Raw genomic sequence first — 26,263 nt, forward strand, 5'->3', positions numbered from 1 at the left:
GGGTGGTTTTGTTGTTTTGTTTTGTTTTTTTCTGGTGGGGTGAGCAATAGCTGTGTGTGGGAGCATCGCTGCCAAGCCCTGGGACAGCCCGAGGGCTCTTCCCCTGACGCCACGAACCGCTGCGGGGGCCGCTTGGGTGCGGAGCAGCATCCAGCCAGGCGTCCTCCCTTCCCTGCTCGGAAAACTTGGCTTCGGCCCCCGTCTTCACCTCACCCGGCTGCGAAAGGGGGTCGGGGCTGGAGAAGCGAGGGGTGCGGGGCGGAATCCCCTGCGCCCACCTGCCGGGGCGTGTCCCGACCCCCGCTGCCCCGGCACCGGGAAACCCCCCGCGGCGGCTCCGCGCCCTCGACCGGGCAGCGAGCGAGGGCGGGCGGGCAGGGAGGGCGGCAGGGAGGCCCCGCCCGGGCCCCGGCAGCCCCGCCGTCCCGTCCCGCCCCGTCCCGGCCCCCAGCCCCGCTGCCGGGCCGGGCGGCGGCAGAGGGAGCGCGGCAGGGAGCCATGTCTCACGGCGCCCGAGTGATCCGCACCGGCGTGAGCAGCGCGGGGCCCGCGGCCCCTCCGGCCGCCTCCTCCTCCGCGCCCTCCGAGGAGGAGCTGATGGACGGCGCCTATTTCCGCTCCTGCGCCGGCATGCTGAAGGTGGCCCAGATGGTAAGGGGCGAGCGGGGCGGGGGAGACCCTCGGGACCCTCCCCCCCGGCTGGGTGTTGCTTCTGGGGACGGGTCCGGAGGCGGCCGTCGGGGGGTGCGGGGGTCGCGGCTCCTCGCCGCTCGGGTCGCTGCGGTTTTACTCCTCAGCTCTCGCAGATCGCGGGAAGAAGCACAAGTCCCGGTTCCTCTGGCGAAGCGGAGCGTTGGGGTCTGTCAGAAGCTGCCTTTTCCTGCGGCAGGGATGCGCGCTTCTCGTCAGACGCTTCGCGTGCGAGCCCGGGGTGACACCTCTCGCTCGAAGTGCTGCCCGGTGTTAATGTGATGACCAAATGATCAGTATTAGCAGCTTATTTCCGTTAATAACGCTGGTGGCATCGTGAAGGAAAGGCACACCAGGCCCCAGTGGGACACCTCGTTCCTTGGCACGGGTCAGTTGTCGGGAGAGAGCAAGGCCGAGGGGCAGCACCAGCAGCGGGCTGCTAAGGGTGGGCACCAGGGCTGAGGCTGCTGCTCCAGCTGGCTCCGTGCCCCGGCTGACAGACCTCCAGGCACTGCCCCAGTGTCCCAGGGAGGGATCTGGGAGGCGTGTGGCTGAAAAGCAGAAGCTGAAAAGAAGTGGATAGCAGAGAGCTGCCAGGGGCAGAACTGGTGCCTTCACTTGGCTCAGAGCAAGAAATGTTGCTCCATCCAGACACAGAGAGGAAAAACAGATGGATAAACTATTTTTTATTTCTGTGGCACATAATTACTCTTAGTTCATGGAGTGATTTGTCAGCTTAATTCCAGTAATGGCAGTGAATAGTGACAGATGGCTCAGAAAGAGCATGGAAGACAGTATGTAGCAATACCTCTTCACATATAGCTTCATCCTGCAAAAAAATTTACTTTGACAACAGTTTATGGTGGAGTTGTTGCCTTCATTTTTGGTAATTCCCAATGACTTTCCCCCTCTCCCCTGCATTTATTTGTCTAGTAATTTTTTTTAAGCTCTGTAAGTTTCTAGCCTCTATGGAGTCCTAAATTGATACTAGAAATTAGGAATAGTTTTGTTCTTCGTTACAGTGGAGTAATATCAGATCCTAAAATTTCTATTTAAAAGACACTCAGTTTCCTCCAGTTCATTAATAGCCATCAGCTGCCTTTAGAACTGAGCATCAGTACTAAGAGACTTAATTGAATGTGACTGGGCATGGCTACCCATGCCTGCTGAGTGCCTGTACCGCACTTGTGAGACCTTAAGGTTGCCCCCTTAGTAAGAATTTTGTTCAGTAGGAATACAAACAGTTGTCTGCTGCCTCCTCTCTTGGCTTGGGTTGTTCCCAAACCATCACATGGGTCGGGAGTATCTTCTCAATAGACAAATGACACTGTTTTGAGCATTTGCCTACATTGCAAGTTAACCTGTAGTCCTAAAACAATATAGGCTTGTGCTTTGCTGATTAGCTAGAAGTCTGTTTATCCATTTGCTTCCACTGCTGTGGCAAGAACAGTTCCTTTTATGGAATAGAAATACCCAGTCCTCTCACTCTCCACCTGGCTGTGGTGTCACCACAGTTATGATGTGTGACTCTTACAGCTAGCACAGGTGTGCGTGCTTCTTTGTGCTGAAATTTCAGTTTTGGTGCACATGTAAAGTGTGTGTGTGTGATTTACGTATTTTTATGTAATGTATGTAAACCTATGTACTTTTATGTAGTATTTTATCTACTTAAGTATTTCATCAATGCTGCTCAATATCAAGTTCATCAGAATTTAAGCTAGTGATTTTCTGCAGTGACTTTAACAGAAGTTAAATGTAAATTAAGCTCTTTCAGCTTCACCTTCTTATATTTTTCTTCTTTCTGACTTGACTGTAAATAACATCAGTAAAAGTTACCTCAGGTATCCAAGGAACTTTGGGCAAAAGAACTTCTTTTAGTATGGTATCACAATAGTGTCTTCTTCTCAAGTAATTCCCTAAAAAACTCAAACGTTTGTGCTGCAGTGTGTAGAAATAACCAGGATAGGTTAGTAGGTTAGTTCTGGGTTAACTCCTGCACCAAATAAAATACAGAGAGCTAAATATTTTCATGGTCATCCTTGATCTCTTCTTGGACAGTATTTCCGTTTTATCTATGGATCCATTTGCATTCAGTTCTTCTAGTAAGAAGTGTTTGCGGTGTCCTTCTTTGGAAAGAATTCTTGATGCTAAATCTGTGAACATTCCTGCATTAGTGTTAATATGTCTGGTGGGATTAAGAAGGAGAAGCAGAGGACAAAGGTCTTTGGGGTTAGACATATATCACACTGAATTTTGTACTGTGCCTCTGAATCGTGGTTATGAAGAGGGAACATTACTGTTTCTGTTTTCTCTTCCTTCCTCAATCCCTTTTACCAAGAAGTAAATGGTATGAGAGAACGGAAAGGAAACTTTTCATGATTTGCTGCAAAGTTAAGGGCTGTTTGCAGTAGTTGCAAGCTAAAAAAATCCCAACTGATTGTACGTATATGTGTATGAGATAATTCTAGTAAATCACATCGGTAAACTATGGAAATTATACAAAGGAACTAGAATATAGTATTAGAGCTGTTATTCTGTGAGAAAGATTGTGACACAAGGACTAAAACTTTTCAGTCATGGACAAGATGAAGAGATTGTGCAGCAACCTGATGATTACTGAATTGTTGCTACTGTCTACATGTTACCAGTGCTTTCTCTTCAAATTCTAGGTGCTGTGGTATGCAGCACAGAATGAAATTAGAAAGTAAAAAACATGTTTCTCACCTGTAAACCTACATAAATTCCTTTGCTTTTTTTACTAGAGAATTTCTTTAACCTTACAGAGTGATTATAGCTTTGAAAGGGTAATGCATTTTGTGCATTGACTTCCCAACTTTCTAATACTTAGGGAACGGTTTGTAAATATTTTGAAAATAAAATGAAGAAAACATAGTTCTGTGACTTCTGTGTTTTACATGACAATAAGACAGTCCGAAAGCTGTTTTTCATGCATGAACATTACTAATGCTAGTGGGGGGGCTCCATTTTCAAAATCCAGTCTGAATCAATGCAGTCATTAACAGGAAGTTATGAAGTATCTACAACATCTGACTGACTTCAACTGGTTCAACTCAATAGTGATTAACACATCTTCTGCCTTTCCTTTTCCTTTCCTTTTCCTTTCCTTTTCCTTTCCTTTTCCTTTCCTTTTCCTTTCCTCTCCTCTCCTCTCCTCTCCTCTCCTCTCCTCTCCTCTCCTCTCCTCTCCTCTCCTCTCCTCTCCTCTCCTCTCCTCTCCTCTCCTCTCCTCTCCTCTCCTCTCCTCTCCTCTCCTCTCCTCTCCTCTCCTCTCCTCTCCTCTCCTTGTACTGGCAATATTCATGGGATACATGCAGGACCCCACATTGTGGCTACCTAGGTTCTGCAGTAGCAGTGTACTAAGTGTGTGAGTGTGTGTGCATCAGTGTGTACAACATACTTATACCAGAGAAGCTAATTAACTGGATTTTAGCCAGCTTGGCAAAATCATCACTTGTGGCAGGCTTCAATACACCACAGTAACTGTACTGATTTGTTCAAAACACATTTGCTCTGTGTCCATGCTACTGCTGGCTTGTTTTATTCTAAGACTGTCTAGGAACCTATGTAACTTAGCTTGGAGCGTTCTCAGCAGATGGACTCTTGGAAGAGTTTGAGGCATCCTGTGCCATTAGAGACAGTGGTATGAATTTACATCTGTATTGATTGTCACCAAGGTGGCTCAGGAGGCAGTGTTCATAGATTGAAATTCTGATTCAGCTGAATTTCTTCTGGAGCCTTAATGAGCCTTTTGTATTTTTACAGCTGAAATCTGGAGGATGCCATAAACACTGTATTGAACCAGGTCTTGCTTTCAGCACAGCCCATGCTTGACGGTGGAGCCTATTTAGGTATCACACCATCTTAGGCAGTTGACTGGTGGGAATGGCTGTGATTCTATCACCTGTGCAAAGTGTCTGATGCAGAGATTTGCAAAAATGTGACCAGGACCAACTGAAGAGAGAAGGAAGAGTTAAGATCTCATGTGCAGAAGAGACCCATCATGGCGCAGCACATACTTGTGTAGGTCTCTCAGGTTTCTCAACCTGTTCTCAAACTGTTCCTTGCTTCTGGACTCTGAGAGGTGCAGAGGTAGCCTTTCTTTCATCTCTTTCAGATTTAAGGACAGTTCAGATTGAAGGCGATTGTTCCCACAATAATGCTGTTGTTACTGATCAGACAACAGTTCTGGCACTCTAAGCACAGCCGTGGTATACAGGATGCTTTAAGCTAAAAACAGTGCTGATTCTTTCAGCTGAATCTGAAAGAACAGTTTCATCAGACAGAAAAGAAGAAAACCAACATTGTCTTCTCAAGGCTGAGGAGAGAATCTGTCAACAGTTGCAAGGTGGAAAGGATAAACTAAATAAAAGGTGACTTAACACCAGCATTTTAATCTGTTAAAAATGGCAAGGTGATAGTTAAAGCTTTTCTGTGTGTCTTGACAAAATTTCCAAAGTGTGTCTTGAGAAAAGCAGTTATGTCCCTGACATGTGAATGGGAAACAAGACAATCTGTAATTCTGAGTAACTTCAAAATGTAGTGAAACCTCTCTGGGTTATTTATATACCACCATACAGTTCAGTAATAGCATTCAAGAGAATATGAATATGTCTAATGCTGGAAGCTAGAATACATTTGGTAGTTAGGTTGCTGGAGTCAAGATCAACTTCTGAATGTGTTGGGTAGTATCGGACAAATTTACTGGGGAGCTAAATTCAGAAGTTAAAATATTAAAAGAAAGTAAAATCTATTACTGGAAGAAAGCAATTCCTAATCAAATGCATTGATACAGGAACAGGAAAATCACAGAAGCAAATTATGCTTGAAATTATTTGAGAGCCACTCAATCTTCTAACTTGATCGTGAGCCTCATGGAAGTGATTGAATTAAAATATCTAATTCTTTGCAGCATTGTCAGTGATGTATGATTTTGCCTGTATGGTAATAGAGCTGCTCAGGCAGGCGAGAGGGATTCTGGTAATATGCAGAGGCATTGTGAGCCTGTTTCTGGGTCCTGTGAAGACTGTACATTAAACTTTTCCCTACTGTCACTCTGTCTGTAGTTCTTCCAAAGGAAGATAATGGCCAGAACTAACAAGCTTGGTGAAAATTGTTGGATGCTAACCTATAAAGCTGAGATTCAAACTGTTCTGTCTTCTGCTTGACTTTTCATCTGTCTCGTAAGAGCAAACATGACAAATACTGTAATAGCTATCAGTGATGTCAGGGCATATTATACAAAAAGTCTTATTTTGATGCATGCAAGAGGCATTTTGTATGTACAAATAAATTAATTGAGGAAAATTAAGCCCAAGAATGTGCAGGTTTCTTCAGTCTGCAACTATGTGATAAACTACTAGTAAAGCAACAAGAAATGGGACGTGTTTTTAGCAGCAAAGTTTTTCTTTTCAGGCCAAGGTCAGAGCTATGTGTTGTTGCTGCTAATTATTTTTGTTGTACTGCTAGAAGCTGCAGCAAAAGGGCCTTCCTTGGCATGCTGGGCAAAGAGAGGAAAAAAACTATCTAAGTCTTAGGTGGCTCCAAAGTAAGCAGGAGCACTTGAGTGAGGAATGTCCAAGCCTAGTAATTAAAACCAATAGGTCTAGGATGTCTTGTTATTTCCACTCTGAGATCACTGAGTCAGGCTGGCTTGGCCAGTTGTATTTTTTCCATGCCTCTGCTCTGGGTGGCCATTTTATAATTTCTGCCCAGGTATTTGTGTAAGAGCTGGGAGCAAACAGTGTGTTCTCTGTATATTAACCAAGGAATGCTTGGTGGTGTGGTTGGCTGACAGAGTTTTATTTGTTGAGACAAAACTTCCCAAGCAACACAGGTTTAAGGAATTTTCCCTATCTGTCTCACCTCCATGCAGCCATTCTCAGCTGCAGTGATGCAGCTGTACACAAGGTTACACAGTAAACTGAGCCAGGGAACTAATGTAGCTTTACTTCAGCTCTCTTTTGGTTTTCTTTTTTCTGTAGGGCTTTTTAGAGAACAGTGCAGCTGTAGAGACTACTGTCAGCAAGAGCAAGTGTCTGGCATATAAGGACAGGAACTGCATAAGCCTGAAGTTGTTCCATGCGGTTCAGACCACATGCTGAGAATGTTGAACTTTTTCTTTCTGTCTTGGGCAGAGGAAGGTTTTATACCATCTGTTTTCATTTCTATCTTTTTCAGCAAGAAAGCAACTAGTAATTTTTCTGTTGTTGGAACTGCTCTAGAAGGCTAAAAAAATGAACTCCAGTATGTTTTGTAAAAAAGGCAATTATAGTCATTGTTAAATACTAGGGAATCTCCATTCTGAATGTGTCAGTGAATGTTTTATTTCTGTCCTAAAAGAAGCTTCCTAAAAACACGAAGTTGGAGCTACTTTTCATTAGTCATTTGACCTGTTCAGTAGGATTTGTTGCAATACATTAATTAGCAACCTGAATGCATGTAGTGCTCTTTGTATAGAGGCGGCTGAAGGAGGGTTAGCAAAGACATTTTCTGAAACAAAAAAAAAAAAGTAAATGAAGCCTAGAAACTTACCACATCACCTGAAACATGTTTAGTATGCTTGAAAGAGCAGAGTGAAGTATTGGCAGTGGTTTCCTGGCACATTTGTTTTACAGGAAATTAGATTTGGAAATGTCATTTAAAATCTTAATCAAGTGTACATGGTGTCCATGGATAATAAGATGTGGTGAAAAACATGGATTCCTACTGCTCTGTGACTTTCCTTTAAGATGTGCAAGTGCAGTGTATTCCCTCTCTTCACTTCCTTTGCACATGGTGCTCCCTTGAACATCACCCTGTCCTGCCACAGAGGAACAGGAAACAGGGGCTCAGTTCTTTCCAACTGAGATCTCCATCAGCTCGGAGCCTATAAATGGTAAAGAACATCTTGCCAAGCATCCTTCACTGGGTTCCAGGGCTGTGGATGCTGGAACAATTCATTGTGGCTCGTTGTGATCCAGTAAAGCTGCGGCCATACTGCTGTGAGGGCTGTACACCTGACTGTGAGGCTCTGTTGGGTACCTGCTCTGCATTACTGGGGTGATGAAGTATTGTCCCTCAAAACCAGACAGTGTTTGCTTACTATGAGTAAGTGTTTCCTCCACTCCCCTCCCTGGGGAGTCCTTGGGAGGTATTCGCTCAGTGCTGCGGCCAAGTTGTCTCTGCCTTGTTCTGTTGTCACACCGTGTGTGCTGTGGCCTTGTCCTCCTGTTTTGTGGTGAGGTGTAAAGTATACAGCAGCCAGAAATGGCTACATTGTGTGCAGGTAGACCAAACTCTTAAGATGGCTGTGATTTCCTCTTGCCCACCCGTTGGCTTCCTCTTTTTTGCATAACTCGGATTCTTCAGGGAGCATCATGGCTGGAACAACTCCCTGCACTGCGATGCTCAGAATTTAATGAGTGTAATGGTGAGTACAGATGTGTCTGACCAGTCAAAGCCAGGTGACTGCCACCTTCAAAGCCAGAGCAATTTTGGCTGCTGTTCTTGCAACAGTAGCAGCAGCTGCCACACCAAGGGCTTCCTCTCCTGCTCCCAGCTTCCCTCAAGGAAAATGGAAACGTGATAATGACAAGACTGAGAAGCTGCTTCAAGGGGGAATGTTATTAAAATATTTTTGGTGGTTTGTTTGTTCATGTTTGTTTGGTTGTATTTTTTTTTTAAATGCCATAGTGTTGCGGGATTTTTTTAAAATGCCATAGTGGGTTCAAGAAACAAGTACTGCCTGTTGGGGGAGAAGTATGTTGTTAACCTGAGGTGAGCAGCAGCAGCTGCAGAGCTACAGGAAGACTTACCATACTTCCCTGCAAGTCTGTAATCGCACTCTGGGAAAGCCACTTAATAGCTCTCTCATCTGGTTGGGAAAAACACGGTCTCCGTTTTACTGCTTGTCACCTGCTGGCTAACTGGGCCTGTTGTAGATTGCTGGAGTGAAGCTTCCTAGTGGAGACACAGGAGTGCTGTACCAGCGTGTTTGAGGGGCCTGCCAGTCTCCGGGCAGTCACCGAAGGCTGTCAGCTGCCACTGGGGATTCTCATCTCTTCTCATTTCCTCCCCACACACACTCTTTCATCGCCCTTCACTTCTCTGGCACCTTGCCAAGCATCAAGTGTTTGCACTTAGAAAAGGTTGTTCTTTTGTGCACTAAGGCCTGGTCTGATCCAGCAGCCAGGTTGTGATGATGCCAGCTGGTCCAGAAAATGTCATGATGTTAGCATTTTCAGGAACTCTCACCTGTTTTTTTTCCTGATACAAATTCTGATATGCCAGCACAGCCAACAACGTGGACTTTGGTGATGTCAACAAGTCCCCCTCTTATTCAAGGGACCTTGCTCAAGGATGCGTTGCCCTGGCTAATGAAGCCTTTGCTGGAGATGACAGATATGAACTTTTCAGCTGCTGTCTGTGAGACTGCCAGGTGTCAGTGTGGTGTTCTCTGGGGCAGGCAGAGATATGACAGGTGTTAACTGAATATTTGAATCAGTCAAGCAATAAATGCCTCAGACAACGAGAATGGGTTGTGCTGTAAGCAGCATCTGTAAGGGCAAGTGATGAACAGATTGCTGGCTGAGGCTTAGCAGGCAGAGGCATTGAGACTTCACTGAGCAGTTTGCAACATATTCCTTATCTCAGTTACTGCTTTCAGGAAGATGAGACTGCATATGCTTTTTATTTTTCACTAATCTAGTTTGATAGCTTACTAGGTTGTTGCCATGAGGTACTGGCTTTGCTTTTTATGTTTCTATTTTAGTTTAAAGTAGCTGTATGCTGTTAGGTATGTATTGGATATCCCGGTCAAGGGGGAAACTTTGCAGCCTGCTGTGTAGAGTTTGTGGGTGTTTGTTAATAATAAACACTGTGTACCCTGGGCTTCAAACAGCCAGCCTGTCTGAGCCAGGCTTGGCTGGTCAGCCAACATGGGCTCCTACTTTGTAGGTGGTATTGCCATGCATGGTTGGTATATCCATTTTTAGACAACCATGAACTTTATGTACAAGAGCTCTATAGCTCACAAGTAAGGATTAAGCACTTTCTGTATTGTATATTACTGACAATATGGGACTTATTATCAAAGGGCAAACAATACAAACAACCCAAACAATATATGCTGAGAACGGTTGAGAGTTGTGGTATCAGAGGTGCCAGGGAGATGATCTTCCCAGCCAACTAAAAGTTGTATGTAAACCAAGTATGGCAGGTGAAGTGGGCAATCTCCTGCCCCCAAGGAGGGCTCCCTCTCTGGACCCAGGTTTGGTGAACTCTGTTGCTGGTTTTGCACCAACAGCCTCAAAGGACAAAGTTCTCCAGCAATGTTTACATACCTTAGGTGCCTTTATACCTCCACAAGCATGTATATTCTTGTACATCATTGTTGGATTGGTTTTCTGCCATCAAGAACCACTTTTCTGCCACTCTGTCTGAAGACAGCTCAAACCTCTTAATTTTTAGGTTCTACCAAACCCACTTTTGCTGGCTTACCATTCTCTTTTCCTTCCAGTCCCTTTCTTTTTCTTGCCTTGGATGCGCCTTGTGTGTAGTGCCTTTAGTCATTGCAGGTGTCTAAGAAGACATGAGCACCTCTTTGAGAGTTAGAGGGAAAGTAGCTGTGTCTCCTAGAGTTAAAATCCTGCTAGGGGATTTGCTGAATTTAAAATTCTGTTCCTGTCCTTTGCAGACAAGATAAAAATCAGCTGTACCATTAATATTATTTTGCAATGAGTTTTCTATGTTTTGGGAATTGTTTGTGACTTGAATATGGCACTTGTGTATTCTTACTCAATCATCACTTACATTGCTGCACTATTTGGAGTGTTGTGTGGGCATCTTTTATGTAGTTTGGGAGAACTTACTGATAATGCTTTTACAGTTGAAATGTTTAAAATTTTACTTGAATTTTAAAACAAATCTCTAAATTGGAGAGAAAAGAAGTAAAATTATGAGATTGCTGTTGGTAAGAAACTTGTGGTGTTTGGGTTTGTTTGTTTTTTTAATTTAGTGCTCTGCCCGATGAGAATATAGTATATGCTTTGCCATATAACTGTGAAGCCCTCAGCTTTAAGTTAATAACATACAGGATTGTATGATGTCTTTCAGGGTGGTGCAGTGGTGATGCAGGCAGCTGTGGAGTTTGAGGCAGGGAGCCATTTACACGGGCAGTGGTGGGATTGAAGGATTGCATGCACTGTGATCAGTGGTAGGCAGGACTTAATTGTAGCTAGTCATTACAAAGAATTGCCCTTTGAATGATCATGGCTAACAACCTTTAGCAAGGGTCTTGAATAACGTCATTCACATGCTGATTCTGTGATTACCCCAGATTCCTTTCTACCACTGAGGCCTGTGCCTGAGCAGATAGATAACTTCTCACTAATAGATAAAGATACCACTTGCTTGTCCTTAGAATTGTCCTTTTACTGAGTCACAGAAGGTCCGAATAAGATTATTTCACCTTTTCTCACACTGCCACTGTTTTTATCTTTGAGAAACAGCCTGTGGATGGTGGTGCACAAGATAGGCCAGGCAACCTCCTTATTTTAGCAAAGCAGCCAGACAAGAAGGAAATCTACCCAGACACAGGGGCTGAGAGATTATTGTGCAACCAAAGATTGACTGCTTCACAGCACCATGCACTTGAAGACAGCTGATTTCAGCTGTCATTAGTGAAGTTTTAAATGGACTGGTTTTTTTGTCTTCTTTTTCTAGTAGGGGTTTGGCTGTTACAGCTCACATTTCCAGCACAGCCCGGGAAGAAGGAAGTCTCGATTACAGCAACAGTCAACTTTGTTGCTTAAATTAGCTGAACCAGTCTTGCATCAACTACAGTTGTAACCTTGGCCTGCGTTTTGCTCATCTTTCTGTTTCGGGAAGCTGTTAAAAAAAATTGTTTTATTCTGTCCAGAAATACATACTTAATAATATATGGGTGTTGCTTCACTGTGTTGAGGGCAAACATTTGGAAATGTACAGCTGTGGTCAGTGATATTTCTCCAGGGCATGGCTATCCTGATTGGCTTGCTTAGAGATGGAAAATTCCACTTACTATCTTGGCTGGTGTCACAAGCTGGAAACTTTGACATTTTTATTCAAATACAAAAGACATTTAGCTCTTATTAGATTTTTTAATTATTTTTTTTCTTTTAAAAGGCTGTCATTAAACTGAGTATGGCTCAGTGCTGTCCCTTGCTCCAAATCTGTAGATGGACAGTTTCTGTACTTTTGCTTACACTAGAACTTGGGTAAGTTTTAAGAGAGTGGAGATCAACCAGTTTTTATCAGTTTAATTTATAGTTCTCAGGCTCATCCTCTTTTCAGATTCAGAAGCAGGGATGTTAAAGCAGTACAAGGATTCATCAGTGCTCCAGGAACCACAATGGAGAAGCTCTCCTCTCGGTGCTGTTTTACAGCATCCAAGGGGGAGGTGAGGGGGATCCTGTTTTGGTCTTCTAGAGGGTTCAATTGTCAGAGAAAAATGGAAAGGAAAAGCACTTTCAGGTGTTGCCAACTATGAAATGGAGACAAATAAACCAGAGCTGCTGCCTGCAGTCTTTGTTCAACTAGAAAACTATGCTGAGTCCTGTCCCCTGACCTTTTTCCCCAAATGGTGCTAATTTTTAGGTAGTTAATTGCAATGCCTGTCCTAACACAAGGGAATGGGGAAGATAGATAGGAGACATTAAAAGAGGGAATTGTGGTGCATTCACATCTATGGAGGGAAATTTGGATGGGAGAGAATTAGAGATATAAAGGACAAGAAAGATCAAGTATAATGTAGGGGAAGAAGAGGAAAAGGGGAATGAAGAGCAGAAAAAAAAAGGAAAGGAAACACTGAGACAAAAAGTCATAGCACAACTTCCTATGGGAGAGTGTAGCAGAGGGGAGTACAGTCAAGAAAGATAAGAAAATATTCTGAGAAAAGCAAGAATGTGGTTGTACATGGCATGGCAAAACAATTAAGTGAAAAGGTAATGCAGTGCTGGGTAGAATGTACTTGACAATGATGTGTCACAGTATCATGGTAGAACTTTGAGATAAGAGATATAGTGTTTCTCTAGAACTGGGCTTGAGGCAATTTTTCTTCTTATTGACATTATCTTTCTTCCCTGCAGTTTAACTGGCACTTCGCTTCTTATTTCTGTATAGAAAAAAACAATATTCTCTGTAGTGAAAAGTTACGCAGTAAGACAGCAGTTTCAGTTTGTCAGTTCAGGATATCATCTTGGGATTTGCAAAAACCCCATTCAGTTCCTTTCTGCAGTGAAGATTTTTCATATCCTTCTTTGTACTATGGTAGCAGCCAGAAATCCCAGGGAAGGAGTAGGTGATCTACAGCAGGTTAACCCCAGCCAGCAGCCAGACACCCACCAACCTCTCACTCAGTTCCCTCTCCTGCAGGATAGGGACAAAACAGAAGGAAGGCCAGAAGACACCTGGATGAAGTTAAGGAAAGCAAAAGCTGTACACAAAAGCAAAGCAAAAAGAGGAATTAATTCACTACTCCCCATGGGCAGGCAGGTGCTTGGCCACTTCCTGGAAAGCAGGACCTCAGCATGTGCAGTGGTTGCTTGGGAAGACAAATGCCATAGCCTTTAATGTTTCCCCTTATACCTTTGTTTTGTGAGGTTTTATCACTGAACATGACATCAGATGGTCTGGAATAACCCTTTGGTCATTTGGAGCCAGCTGTCCTGGCTGTGTCCCTTCCCATTGTCTCGCCCACCTGCAAGCCTGCTTGCTTTGGGGTGGGGAGAGGGAGAAGAGAGAAAGCAAGCCTTGCTGCGGTGCAAGCACTGCTCAGCAGCAGCCAAAAGATCGGTGGGTTATCAACAGTGTTCTAACCACAAATGCAAAGCGCAGCACCCTAGGAGGCAGCCCCATCCACCCCAGCCACATGCCGCTCGTCACCGCTGCACGGGGTGCTGCACAGGCACCCTGGGGATGGGTAACCCTTGCTCCACAGTCATTAATGGCATTGGGAAAGAACAGCTGGATACAGGTGAGTGATAATGCGTGGTACAGAACAGTCAGGAATGGGAATAGTCAGGAATGGATGAATAGTCATGTAGCCTCAGCATTCAAGATTGCTCTTCCAGTTAGGAAATGGTTTATTTGCTATGTCTTGTGCATGATGGGGTTTTTTTTGGTGACACATGATAACAAAGTGTATTGTAAGTAAGTAAATGACAGTCAGGAAATAAATAATAATTCCCATTTCACAGTGAGCTAGAACTCACATTTTTATTCATCTTGCTCAATGGCAACAAACCAACCAGAAAGCAACTCCTCAAAGACCATCTGTTTCCTACTGTTTTACGTATTCTGTGGCTCCCTCCTTGGATGTTTTTGGGTAATTCTCACACATATTTTCACCCATGCTTGTCTGTCTGTTACATCTGTAACCTGTTGATTGTTGATTTGGTTTTGTTGTGAGTTTTTTCTGAAGGGGAGGGGCAGAGGGTGTTGTGGTTTTGTTGTTGGGCATCTATTCTCATTTACACTATAAAGGAAAACAGTCACCTTGATCTCGTTAGCAATGCTCAACTTTTTTTGTCTTATTTTATGTCTCTAAAGAGTTATGAAGGTGAAAACCTTTGGCACAATGCATGTGAACTCTGTATTAGCCCTCATTGGCAAATGGGGCAGCTGAAGCAGCAAAATACATGATTCACTGAGGTTCAGACAGTGAGATGGTTACAAAACTGGGGTCAGAATTCAAGAGCCAGTGACATTCTCTTCCTTCCTTGTGTCAGTGTTTGTGGAAATATGTCTCTAATGCTCAGAACCTTAGGCTTTCCTAGGTTCTTGTCAGTATTGGAGATCATGCTGAATTTACGTTTGTGCAGGTAGCTGTGTCTAAAGAAAATTTAGTTCTCTCCAAATTTTAGAAAATAATTAAGTATTGGTAATAAAGCCAGAGCTTTATTTATTACATCCATTAAAGAAGGACTGCAGAAAAAGATGATACAAAGCACTTACACAGATTGATTCCCAGGTAATAAAATTGTTCTGTGGTCAGACGAACTACAGTCTTCTACAAACATTATCACAAAATCCTTAGTGGTGCCAGCTAGCCTGTGGGTACATGGAGGTCAAAACAAGTCTTTTCTTAGGTGATGGTTCCTTTGTTACCCTCAGGGTACTAGTGAGGAAGATTGCATCTGTAATCTCTTCTGCCTGCCCCTTCCTGGGAGCTGGTGATTCTCTATTAAGTTGCTTTGAACTTGGCTTGTTCCAGGTTCTTCCGTCTTTGCTGACACATTCCAGCATGATTGTGTTATTCAAGGTGAGTCCAGCTTATTAGTCCTCAGGTGTGGGCAGCTCTTGGGCAGTTTCATGGTGGCAAATGTGCCTGGTGACAGGACTGGGAACCACAGGAGGGTCTATTTACCAGGAGGCTGAGGAATGTGGTGCTGATTTGTTCTCGGTCCCGGCATCATATCCAGTCCACTCCTCTGAAGTTAGGATGTTTAGAGCTGATCTTCCTCTGTAATCTAACTGCATCTAGGGTGCTACAGCAAGCCAAGAGTAAGTGCAGGGAGTTAGGTGGAATTCAAACCATCTGAGGTTGGTAGTACAATGGCTTCTGGGCTTAGTGCCATGGACCTTTTCTCCAGTGTGCATTTGCCTTAGGAGTAACTGGAAGTTGGATCCTCCTCCTCTCTATACACTCTTCATAATACAAAGGAATGATTCCTCTCCTTAAGAAGCAGTGGAAGATTGACTTCATTGTAATCTTGATATACATTTTCCTTTTTTTTTTACTGAGTGTAATCAATGACCATTGGATTCAAGGTGCTTGTTCCTTGACAGGAAAAAGAAGAAACAGGGAGGAAAGCAGTAGAATTTTAAAAAGGAACAATAAAAGCCTTAACTGCTTTCTGTAATGAGGTGAGTAGCTTGGGGGACAAGGGCAGAGTGGTGGATGTAGTTTTCTGTGATCTTGGTGGACAATAAGCTGACCATGAAGCAGCAATGCACTCTTGTGGAAAAGAAGGCCAACAGCATACTGGGCTGCATTAGTAAGAGTGTTGCCAGCAGGTCAAGATCCTTCCATCTGCTTGGCAGAAGTGAGGCCTCATCTGTAGTGTTGTGTGCAGTTCTTGGCTTCCCAGTGACAGCGAGACATGAACTTACTGGAGTGAGTCCAGCACAGATCAACAGTAAAAATGATGGTTCTCAAACATTTTTCACATGAGAAGAGGCTGAGGGAGCTGGGACTGTTCATACTGGAAGAAGGTTCAGGGAAGCACACCAACAGGTGTAAGTACCTGACAGGAGGGACCAAAGAACAGGGAGCCCGGGGTCTCCTCAGTGGTGGCCAGTGACAGAAGAGGCAATGGGCACATGAAAGTCAATCTGAACATTAGAAAATGCTTTTTTCACTGTAAGGGTGGTCAAACACTGGCAGAGTTTGCCTAGAGAGGTTGTGGAGTCTCCATCCCTGTCTGGGACACAGTCCTGGGCAAGCAAGGCTTAGTGTCCCTGCTTGAGTAGGGAGGGAGGCTGGCCAAGATTATCACCAGAGGCCCTTTCCAACCTCAACCGTTCTCTGATTTGGTGATCCTTGCTGTGAGCACTAAGCACATAACTAGATCATACCCTACTGTTCCTGCATGGCTGGGACATGCACTGTGCTGCTGCAGCTTCTCTCTCTCCCCCCAGACCTGAATGGGGCTGGTTAGTCTGGCACATGGCTGGCACATTGAGCAAATTGTGTCATAGCACAGGAGAAAAAGGGTCCTGAGCCTTGCTTTCATCACATAGAGGCAGCAGCAGCTTAGCAGCTGGCCCATCTTTGATGAGAAGATCAGGTCTTCCTGCCCATGTCCCACCTCGCATTAACATCCTTGAAAGATCTGAGCTTTTTCACCCTTTTTCAGTAGCCATGGGTTGGCTTTTGAAGGGAGACCATATCAGGAAAGAGCAAATTATGTTTCATTTTTGGTAGAACTGTGCTCACTTCAAATCAGAATGGAGTTTAGGCTTGGGAGCTTATGTCAGTGCTATTCAAGAGCTAACATTTTCCACAGCCATGTTGCAAAGGGCGTGGTTGCCTCATCTCTAGCTCAAAATGGAGAAGAGAATGCAGACTCTTACCATCTCTCTTTTATGATATCTGTTTTGTTTGGTAGGGTGTTGAGTGCCTCCTGGCACTTGCTGACTGCCTTTGGCTCTGGTTGTCTTCACTGTGAGATAGTCCTTGATATATACCAGTGTTCCTAAACACACTTCACGACTCGCTTCAAATATCTGGTCCAATGGGAGTTCAAGAGGTGGATTAGTTTAAGCTGATCAACTTCTATGAAGCAGAGTAAATACAGAACTTTATTTAAATCCAAAAATCCCTCCTTGGAATCGATTGATGCATATGTTCTTTGCTTTGCTTTTCAAAAACCAGAAGGGACTTACACAGTAGTGTCCTGCAGTGTGTCCCCCACCCCTTTTCTGTAACAGCTCTGAAGCCTGGATATATTTGGTGGAGCACATTGTAATCTTCAAATGAGTCTGATCACCATTTGACCTGTTTGTCTGGTCTGACTGGCTTGCTGGCTATGTGCTGCTTCTCTGCTACTCTCAAAATCTGCAAAATACTATATTGAAATGGAAATGGCAGTGCCCTAATTCTTTTTGTGCCTTTAGTTTTTATTTTCAAGATGTATTAACCTGCTCCCCTGAGCACAGATGCAAAAAGAACACTTGTACATTTGATTTCTACAATTGACTTGTACAATTCCTTTGCCATTCATTTATCTCTTGGTGCCAGAAACTGACTTCTAAGATATACATTGAACTGTATCCCAGACAGTTACATATCAATCATTTTATTACTCAATTTCAAGTTTGCTGGCAACAGGAATTCCAGAGGGGAAAAAAAATGCAGTCATCACCCAGTATATCATGATAAACCAATATTTGGTGAAGGAACTTTGGTATTTGTCACTTTTAAAGGACAAGTAATATTATGTGGCTCCATTTCCTACATTTGTTAGTACTCTTGTTCAACAGGTGAGTTTTAAACTCTGACTGTACCTGCTAGCCATGCAGGCAGTATAGTGTGGCAGACACGGCATAGCTTTGTATAACGTTGTTGATATGGTCCCCTTTGCACCTGTCCTGTGAGACAGGGCCTCCCATCGGAGAACCCTCTTTAGAAACTGCATGTAAATCCCATGTTGTGAGATCACTTGCCTCACAGTGATTTCTTCCTGCTTTTGTGCTGAGGCACATCTAAAATCAAAGAAGGGAGAATCTTTCTTATTTTTTTTTAAATTGTTTTAATTTTGAAGTGCACCTGAAATGAAAGCATGTTTCTTCAAATCCACAATTTTACTTGTTCTTAGGAGTTGAGCAGTTTCTTCATTGCATGTTTGGTACCTTATATCTTTTTATTTCTAAGGAATAGAACATCTCAGATTAATTTCCTGATCCTGTCCTTGGATGGCTCACATTCTTCTTTATCCTGCTTCTCAAATTGTTTTATCTTCTACACTGAGAAAAAAAAGAAAATACTGTTACGCTTCCATGAAGTTGAAAGAACTAGTTCTGATTTGAACTAAGGTTTATTTACCAGTGCGTCTTATTCTTTGGATGGTGGTTATACTTCAAGGATCCAGTCCTTCTTATCCTTCTTACACTGTTAAAAAGTAGGAAAAGGCAATGGTTCAAGCATGAAATGAGTCAATAGGCAGGTTTAATATTTCTGTGAATTAGCCCTTCCTTCTTGATTTGTACAGTGTACTTGAAACTGAGAGCTGATTGTGAAGGCACTTGAATAAAGGAGACCCCTTTTAGCCTTTGGTGGTTAAAGAAGTGTTGTCCTCATCCCACCTTTACCCAAGAGCAAGATTCAATGCTTGTTGTGACTTCTTGAGTCTTCCTATAGAATGAAATCTAATTAAATTTAGTTTTTTATTTTCTCATGAAAACAATAGTTGTGTGTCTTGAATCACTTCAAGAGGGTAAATGTCCTGCTGATCTCCTTCTGACTGTTCAAGTAATTCAATAGCTAAATCAGACAACTCTTCACTTAACTGACGTTAAGATTCAAGGAGCTGAGATGGATGTTCTGCAGCAGTCTGAGCTAGCATGGTTACTGACTGCTGCCATCCTGCCTGCTCAGGCCTTCCAGTCCTTTCCCTTGGAGTCCTAGCTTCTCCCTCACACTCCCTTGCTCACCTCACCCTGCCTCGTGTGAAAGGCAGAGGCAGAGGAAAGCTATTTGCTTTTTTTAGTAATTCACTTTTCTGCTAGCTTCATGCACTGAGATGGCTCAGCACAATGTGGAGTGGAGGAGCCAGTGAGTGACAGGGAGTGAAATCAGGGTGGGAAGGAGAAGTTGACAAAGGCCATGGCCCCTCATGAATCCACAGCTTAGTGTGGACATGGTGTATGTAGACATAGACTGGACAAAGCTTTATTAAAATTATCTCAGAATTGAAGAACTGGGCCAGAAATACATAAATGCTGAATTGTGGAGAGCATTGCTTTATTGTCTTCTAAGAGGTGTAGCATCTCAGAAAGCTCTGCCATGCACGAGATGCAAGCCTTTGTGCATTTGGGTTCCTCCAGAGGCGAAGCTGTGAGACCCAGAGAGCAGGCATGGTACAGACAGAAGTGCTAAATATGCAGGGTGCTGCCACAGCATTACTCTCCTAAACCAGAGGGCAGGAATGTATCTGGGGAGAAAGCAATTAGGCAATACCATCATCTTCAAACACATATTCAACCTCCATTTTTGAGAAGCACTGAGCATGATCTAGCCCTGCACCTCAAAGTCCTGTCTTCTCTACCCCATGTCTGTTTCAAAGGTAGGAGGAGATGCAGTCTTACTCTAGCATAGGAGCTTGGCTTGGACTAAGCAACCTTTGCAATGCTAATATCAACTACTTGGACTACCACAGTAAAAATAATGGAGCTGGACCAGATCTAACAAAATTCCAGCCACTTGTGTGGGAAAGGATCCCAGAGCACTGACTTTTCTCTTTGGAGAGACGCCTTTTTGAGGTGGCTCACTGTTGCAACATTGATGTGGTCGTCTGGATGGAGTTGGGCCAAGGTGGCAAGTTTTTGTGAAGTGCTTGTGAAGTTCTTATGTGTGTATAGAGCTTTTGATTACACTTGAGGATGTTTAGCTTGTCTGTTTAGAATTGAATAGGTGAAGCTCAGTTAAAACGACAGCAAGAAAGAATCTAAGGTATGTTGTTTGGGTGTTGTTTGCTTGTTTTCACCTTGTAATCTGAAAGAAATTATTCCAGCAAAGGATGCAGTTGGTTAGGAGCTTGGAAGAGGAGTGTGCAGTCTCAAAGTGCTGGCTTCCTCAGTTTTTTTGATGTTTTGGAGAAACATTTAAAGTGTGAATCATTACTGCTTCTGGCTGATTTGGGATGAACCAAAAATTATAGTGGCTGAAAGCATGCATTGACAAAGTCTGTAATAAGAAAGCATTGGAGTATATCCTATGTAGATTTTTATCACCTAGACTAGCCAGGCTGGTAGAGACAGTGAGATTAATATAATAAACAAGTAGGTTTAGATTTAAAAAAAACCAATATAGCTTTTGTCCTTTGCAAGCCTGCAACTGAAAGTTGTACAATAATACTTTATAGTTTTATGTGACAACGTCAACTTATTAAAGCTTTATAACTATTGTATTTGGGATGTGGTGGATTAATCCATTCCTCCAAATGTTCATATGATTTGCTATGATACTACCTTATAGTCTGCTAATGCTCCTCCTCTGTAGATGGTAAAAAAGGAAGGATAAAACTCAAATGCTGCTCAGGTGCAGCCAGATCCTCCGATTTTGCATGTGAGAACTCTTGCTAAATGGATGTAAAGGTGGATGTGTTCATGGGCACCTTCATTTTTACAGCTCTCAGTGATTTCCTTCTGAAAGTCTGTGGGGTTTAGATGCTTCAGTTGCTGGTGCCACTCCAGGCATTCAATGCCTTTTCTCTATTTGACATCTCTTGTATTGTACATAGAGACTTCTTCAGGTTGGATTCTTGAGACTGGAGCTGCTGCTTTCCTTCTAGCAGCTGGCTCTTCCCCTACTCTTACTAGTTGTTTTAGCTTATTTAACAGAAAATTTTAAAACCTTATTGCCATGCTCATCACTTCGTCCTCCATTTTATTGGGGCCATCCAATTTACAGTAGATATTTGTCTTCTAAGTGCCATTTTGTTGTGTTTAAAATAATCTCCACAATCCTCTGAGCACCATCGTAAACATCTTTAATGTGCCTTTTGTCTTTCAGATCTCATTGCTGGTTGGATTCATCAGTGTAAATAATTCTCCATGGACAGATTACAGTGCATACAGCTACTTTCAGATTGTCACCATGTGCGACTTGGTTATGATTTTGTTCTTCTACATTATCCACATTTTCAGATTCTACAGGAAGCTCACTTGTGTTAGCTGGCCACTTGCGGTAAGTCTGGGCTCCTTGCCTCTCTTGTAGGTTGGTGTCTCAATTACTTAGTCCATTTTCTTGTGCTTGCACATAATGATAGGCTGTCCTTCATGTAATTATTTTTTGCCTTGTATACATTTTGTTGCTTTCATTATTAGCATTCCGTTCAGCAGATGCTGCAATTTTAAGTTTTTTAGCTGATTTGGATCTGATCCTGTCCTTCTTTATACAGCTAGAAACCCAGATTTTCTCCAGGGAAGGCAATAGTGTTATTCTGAGACAATTCAAAATAAGCTTCTGATTATCAAGCCTTCAGCAGATGGGTCCTAGCTCAGGTCATTTATAGCAGCTAAGGGCTTGCTAGAGTACCACATCATAGCATTAGAAGTCATATACTACATCCTGTCCCAAAATAAAGTCTGTGAGTGCTATTTAAGCCACTGTGTCTCTTTTTGGTATGGTTCTGGGTAACTTAAACAATAGCAAAAAATAGGAGCTTCAGCCTGATTGCCATAGCCTGACCATTCCATGGATATCCTGCAGGATGTTTCTGCCTCATTCCCACATTTCCCCTGCACATCCATCTCTCATGTCCTAGCAGAGAACTAACAAGCAACACAGAAACTGTGAGACCTGAACTTCCTCATAGTGTTGGGTCAGGTCAGCTAACAGAAGAATCCTGTGTCCCTGTGTAGGAAGACGATTTTAACAACCTCATAGAACATGTCTCCCTTATTCATGTTAGTTCCACAGAGGAAGGACCAAAAGGGACAGGGAAAGCCAACAGGATAAATACAGGGATTTTAAAATCTGAGAAGTGGTTGGATGGCATTTAATGGAAGCTGTGTAAGCAGTTTACGGATCTAAGTAAAGTTTGTCCATCCATCCACTTCTAACCAGAGAGAAAAATTTAATTTTCTTTTTCTTTTTAGCTTAAAAATATGGTTAGAATTGTACCTTTTTTTTTTCTTCCTTTTTTTCTTTTTTTTCTTTTTATTTTTTTTTTTTTTATGTGTACCATCACTATCAGTCTCTAGAAAGTACTCTGTCTAGAGATAATTCAGATGCTGGGGTTGAAATAAGCTAATAAATGAGAGTGTTGCAAAGCAGCATTTAGTGTGTGCATTGCTGTAGCAGGACTGTGCCTTTCTGACCCTTGCATAGGCTGCTTTTATTCTTATTTTCTGTTTAATCATCCCTAAATGTTCCAGAGACACTAGTGAGTTTAAGGCACTGCTGGTTGTGGTTGCTCAGCTTTATGGGAGGTGATGCTTAACCACTGCTGCTCTTTTACAACCAACCTCCTTTTCAGTCACATATTTAAGTATCTTTAGAACAGAATAGGAAGGCCTGAAAGAGACTTTGGAAACCACAGCTAGTGTTTGGCTGAGTTTCTTGGCATGAACTCTACATTGCAATCACGGTGTGATTTGCAGTCAGTAAAGTTGCAGTGGTTCAAGGGGTTGTTCAGTGCTGACACCTTTTAAAGCTGGGAAATATTTATCCAGAAGAGCCCTGCCAGGGGCTGGTTGTGCACCTAATTTAGCCTTTGAGAATTATTTTGCACTTTTTCCATCCCGTAGATTCCTCTAAAGTAGTGGCATGTGTACACTGCTTTATTTGGCTAATTTGCCTGCTGCATTATGAACTAGCCAGAGAAGCCTCTTTACAGAAATCACTATAGCAAAAGCAGGGGTTGAGATGTTCATTACCTGAAACAAGGTTCTGAATGACAAAAGAAAACTGCAGTCTCAGAGCCTACTTTATGGCAAAGATCCTCCTCAGCTGATACAAACACTTGAGCAGAGGGAAACAGTGGTACAGTATGACAGACTATTCTATCTTCTGGGATTTCCTTAAACAATTTCCTTTTGGGACTATATTCTTTCTTCTTTGGTTTGAGATGGAATCTCTCCTCTCCCTTATACATGGCATTTGCTTGGCTCATGCTGATTGTGCACTGCACATAAAGTAAGCAGAGACTCACCTGTCTACCACACCGTGCAAAAGAAACAACCCATGTTCAGCTTGCAAACACCCGTGTTGGTCGCCATAAGCTTTGTGAGGATTCAAAATCTAAATCCACAGATAACCCCTTGCTTACAACAAGGTAAAATTGACTCCTGGACTGATACTCATCACACTAGAGAAGAGCTCAAATGTGGTAACTCAATGTTCTGTCAGAAAAAAACCCATGGCTTCATGTATTACTGCAGGGTAGCTGCAGTAAAACCCTCACAGAATTAGGAGCCTGGATGTTGGTGACAAGTGTCTGTATAGCTGTGCTTCTTGTGGCATCCCTCCTGCTTCCAGTCTTGGCTGATGTCAATTGTTAGTTAATCCAGGAGTAGATCCACTGCCTAATTTCTGAGCCTAACAAAAGTAGGAGGGTTTGGTTTTCCACTTAGGTTATCTACTGCCATTTATTGTCATTTGATATAGGCCAGTGAAATATGCCCTTAAGGCTTCTTGCTGACTCCAGAACTGTCTCTTTAAATTGCACACTTGATGCAATAAAGATACACATTTCACCCTCAGTAACATATGGTGTTGATTTGAAAGGATTGTGTAAGTAGGTCTTCTACCCAGTACGTAGATCTTATTCCAGTGACAGTTGTAGACTTGAAGACTGCTCCTCTCTCCCAGTTGGAAAAGAAAGCCTGGTATGGTGCAAAACCCATTCACAAGGTGGGGTTTTTTTCTTTTCTTTTAGGTTTTTGGTGTACAGGTTTTTTGAGTGGTGTTTTGATCTCTGGCTTTGAGTAACCTCTGCCAACATGTTTTCATTCTGAAGCATATTGAAATGCTTTCCTGGTATGATTCCCTTCTGATGCAGGCAGTGCTTGTCTTTACAGGAGTTCCTTCATTATTTAATCGGTACGATTCTGCTTCTCATTGCATCGATTGTGGCAGCATCCAAGAGTTACAATTTGGTTGGACTTGTGGCTGGAGCGGTAAGACTGTGTTTATTCATCCTGCCACTTTTAAAATTGCAATATATATTAAGTAGGGCATTGGAAATCTGTTACTTGTAATTTTATTTTATTACAGACTTGCCTTGCTTGTGTCTTGGTTGGGTGAACTACCTTCTAGCTCATGTCAGGAAATGTTCTGTACCACAATGCTAAGGAAAATATTTTGTTGTGAGACTCCAGACTCACCACTAAAGTGGGTGTGTGTCCTGTCAGAGACCTGAAATCAAAGGCTTCTGCTTTAACTCACAGGAACTGATGTGTTTAGGAGAAGAATTAAGATAATTCAGTTTTGACAAATGACTGTCATAGTGGCTAGAAGCTACCTGAAAGATTTCACCCCTATTTTCAGCTTTTGATGACTCCTGCTTCTGAACAGAGCCCTCTTCAAGATAATTTATCCTGAGGTAAAACCCGCTGGGGTCCCAGGCTGACTTACTGAAAGATACTCTCTGCCTCTGCTGGCTGGAAGGCTTTAAAGAGAGAAACATTAATTCTAAGTGTGGGCTACAGCATTTTCACAGCAGCAGGTCCTGAAATACAACTCCTCCAGAATAAATAATTGCTTTCAGAAAATTAGTCCTGATTATGCAAACAGACTTGTTTATTTGGCAGATGGCAGGGAAAGACTTGTTTAAATGGGGCAGTAAAAGAGCAGTAATCAGAGGTGATGGAAAAGTCTGTTCTTTGTTGCAGAATCCTAGAAAGAAGTCTAGAAGGTGAGACTGTGCTGCTGTCCAGCTTTTTCTCTCTCCTTGTATACAACTCTCAACTGCTTTGACAAGACATAAGATGCTATTAGGCTATGGAAACTTTGTTTTTAGTATATTGGCAGAATGGAGTAAAGAATAACTTTTTTAGGTTTGTTAATGTCATGAAACATGTAACTGGATATACAAGAGCGTCCATATATTCATGGAATATGTGTCATCTAATGGTCTGTAAGTATCTATGGTGTGTCTGTTTTCTCATCCAGACTTTCGGGTTCCTAGCTACCATCCTTTGTGTTTTAAGCATGTGGTCATCCTACAAGGTTTCGTGCATCACGCAGTCCACAAGTAAGTATCATGCTTAGTGACTGCCAGAATGCTTCCCAAAATGAATATTTATATTTTCTGCCACAGGGCAGTGTCTGCTTGGTAGGCTATATTAACCTCCTGTTCCTTGTTACTCAAAACTACTTGCAAAGCAGTAATTCCTGATTTTCTGTCAACACAACTTTTGATGGCTGTTAACAACTACTAGAGCAAAATAATTTGCTTCTAGCAAGCAATGAATGTATCAGTGCTTTCTCTTCTCTCTCCCCCCCACCCTCTACCACAACAAGGTTTCCTGTGTGTTCCTTAATCAAGTATACAAATTTGTTTGTGGCAACACAAGTGACAATTGTCTTCCTTTTCAAAGATGCATCTGTATGACTCCTTCACCTCCACAAGATGTCTGCCTTACAAAACAGGATACCAAAGAGGAGTATTCACTACCGAGGAGAGAGCATGGGTATTTTGTTACTAGCCTGGACAACCAGTAGCTTTTGAAGATCTACTTGAATGCCTATGCAAAACCATGTTGTGAACCAAAGTTTTATTCTCCCCACACCTCCCCCTCCCTCAAAGAAGTTTATAATGGAGAACCTGCTTTTTTGAGCTTTACAGAGAAAGACAACTTCTGACTCAAAGGCTGGGCTGTGGTTATTTCCAGCTATTTGCAGTAAGTGCATTTAAAACTCATCTGGAGAGTCACTTGGTTCTCCTTTCAGTGGGATGGAAAAATTGCTTCTGATTTCCTCCATCTGTTTGCAGAAGGGAAATCCTGCAAATTCCTACCTGATTCTTAACTTCCAAGGATGATTTGTTTAACAGAGGAACTCTTACAAACTGATTTGTGCCTGGATAAGCTGACTCAAGTATTTGTTACCTCTTCCTATGAGAACTGTGGACTTTTTCTAACATCAGCTCAGCCAGCGTCAAAAATTATGAACTGCAGCTTGAATACATCACTGCAAACAGACCTTCCTAGTCCCAACAATACATAATGAAGTGGTTTTCTCTCCATGAATTTTTACAAGTTATTAAAAACCAAAGATTATTCTTTAAAAACTTCCCTCTGCCAAATATAGGAAAATACATACCCAAGCATATGTGATTAAAGTTTTGTGGGATCTTTTTTTTCCTTA

The 26,263-nt window shown here is 42.7% G+C and overlaps 1 protein-coding gene across 1 annotated transcript; it reads left to right on the forward strand.

Annotated features, from left to right (window-relative positions):
* The first annotated feature begins 423 nt into the window (after window positions 1-423).
* On the forward strand, window positions 424-26,263 carry CMTM7 (CKLF like MARVEL transmembrane domain containing 7). Its single transcript, XM_051612919.1, has 5 exons — window positions 424-651; window positions 20,963-21,136; window positions 23,974-24,072; window positions 25,067-25,148; window positions 25,495-26,263. The coding sequence occupies exons 1-5, from the start codon at window positions 499-501 to the stop codon at window positions 25,506-25,508; spliced, it is 522 nt and encodes a 173-aa protein (XP_051468879.1). The 5' UTR covers window positions 424-498; the 3' UTR covers window positions 25,509-26,263.

This window comes from Apus apus, chromosome 2 (assembly GCF_020740795.1).
Source record: "Apus apus isolate bApuApu2 chromosome 2, bApuApu2.pri.cur, whole genome shotgun sequence".
NCBI classification, from domain to species: domain Eukaryota; kingdom Metazoa; phylum Chordata; class Aves; order Apodiformes; family Apodidae; genus Apus; species Apus apus.